Source organism: Rhincodon typus, unplaced genomic scaffold (assembly GCF_021869965.1).
Source record: "Rhincodon typus isolate 14 unplaced genomic scaffold, sRhiTyp1.1 hic_rhity00000077, whole genome shotgun sequence".
Taxonomy (NCBI): domain Eukaryota; kingdom Metazoa; phylum Chordata; class Chondrichthyes; order Orectolobiformes; family Rhincodontidae; genus Rhincodon; species Rhincodon typus.
In genome coordinates this window covers 123,437-124,191 of record NW_025965715.1, presented here as the reverse complement: position 1 = coordinate 124,191, position 755 = coordinate 123,437, and the positions used below count along the sequence as shown (strand labels likewise).

The 755-nt window shown below is 57.4% G+C and overlaps 1 protein-coding gene across 1 annotated transcript in view; it reads right to left on the bottom strand.

Annotated features, from left to right (window-relative positions):
• Nucleotides 1–755, bottom strand: part of LOC109925539 (low-density lipoprotein receptor-related protein 1-like) — a 13,955-nt gene that overhangs the window by 3,300 nt on the left and 9,900 nt on the right. The window contains exon 11 of the mRNA XM_048621167.1: nucleotides 477–638. Coding sequence (XP_048477124.1) covers nucleotides 477–638 — 162 coding nt within the window. The remainder of the gene's footprint in view (nucleotides 1–476; nucleotides 639–755) is intronic.

The following is a 755-nucleotide window of genomic DNA, read 5'->3' as shown; positions in this document are numbered from 1 at the left end:
CACACACATACACAGACATACAGACACGCGGGGACGTGCTCACACACACATACACAGACATACAGACACGCGGGGAGGTGCTCACACACATACACAGACGCACGCGCGGGGACGTGCTCTCACACATACGCAGACACGCATGCGCACGGGAACGTGCTCACACACACATACACTGACATACAGACACACACGGGGACGTGCCCCCACACACATACACAGACATACAGACATGCGAGGACGTGCTCACACACGCGCGCAGGGACGTGCTGAGACATACATACACATACACGCGCGTGCGGGGACGTGCTCACAAACACACACAGAGACGTGCTGAGACATACATCCACAGACGCGCGCGCAGGGACATGCTCACAAACACACAGAGACACACGTGTGTGGGGACGTGCTCTCACACACACACACACAGACACATGCACGGGATGTGCTGAGACACAAGCGAACACGATGTTACGTACGGTACTGACACCGCTCCCCATCGATTCCATCAGGACAACGGCAGTTTGGCTGATTGCCTGAGTTGACGGTACAGGGAACACCGTTTTTACAGTAACCATCGCACACCCGCTTCCAGCAATTGGCCCCGGTGAATCCATTGGGGCATCTGCAAGCCGGCATTCCTATGGTCCGCAGGGAGAGAAACGCAGCAAATGGGTCAGTACCCACACTCAGGCACTGGAGATAGGGCAAACGGGGCCGCGGGGGGGGAAGTAAGGGAGAAGGAGAGGGGGCGACGG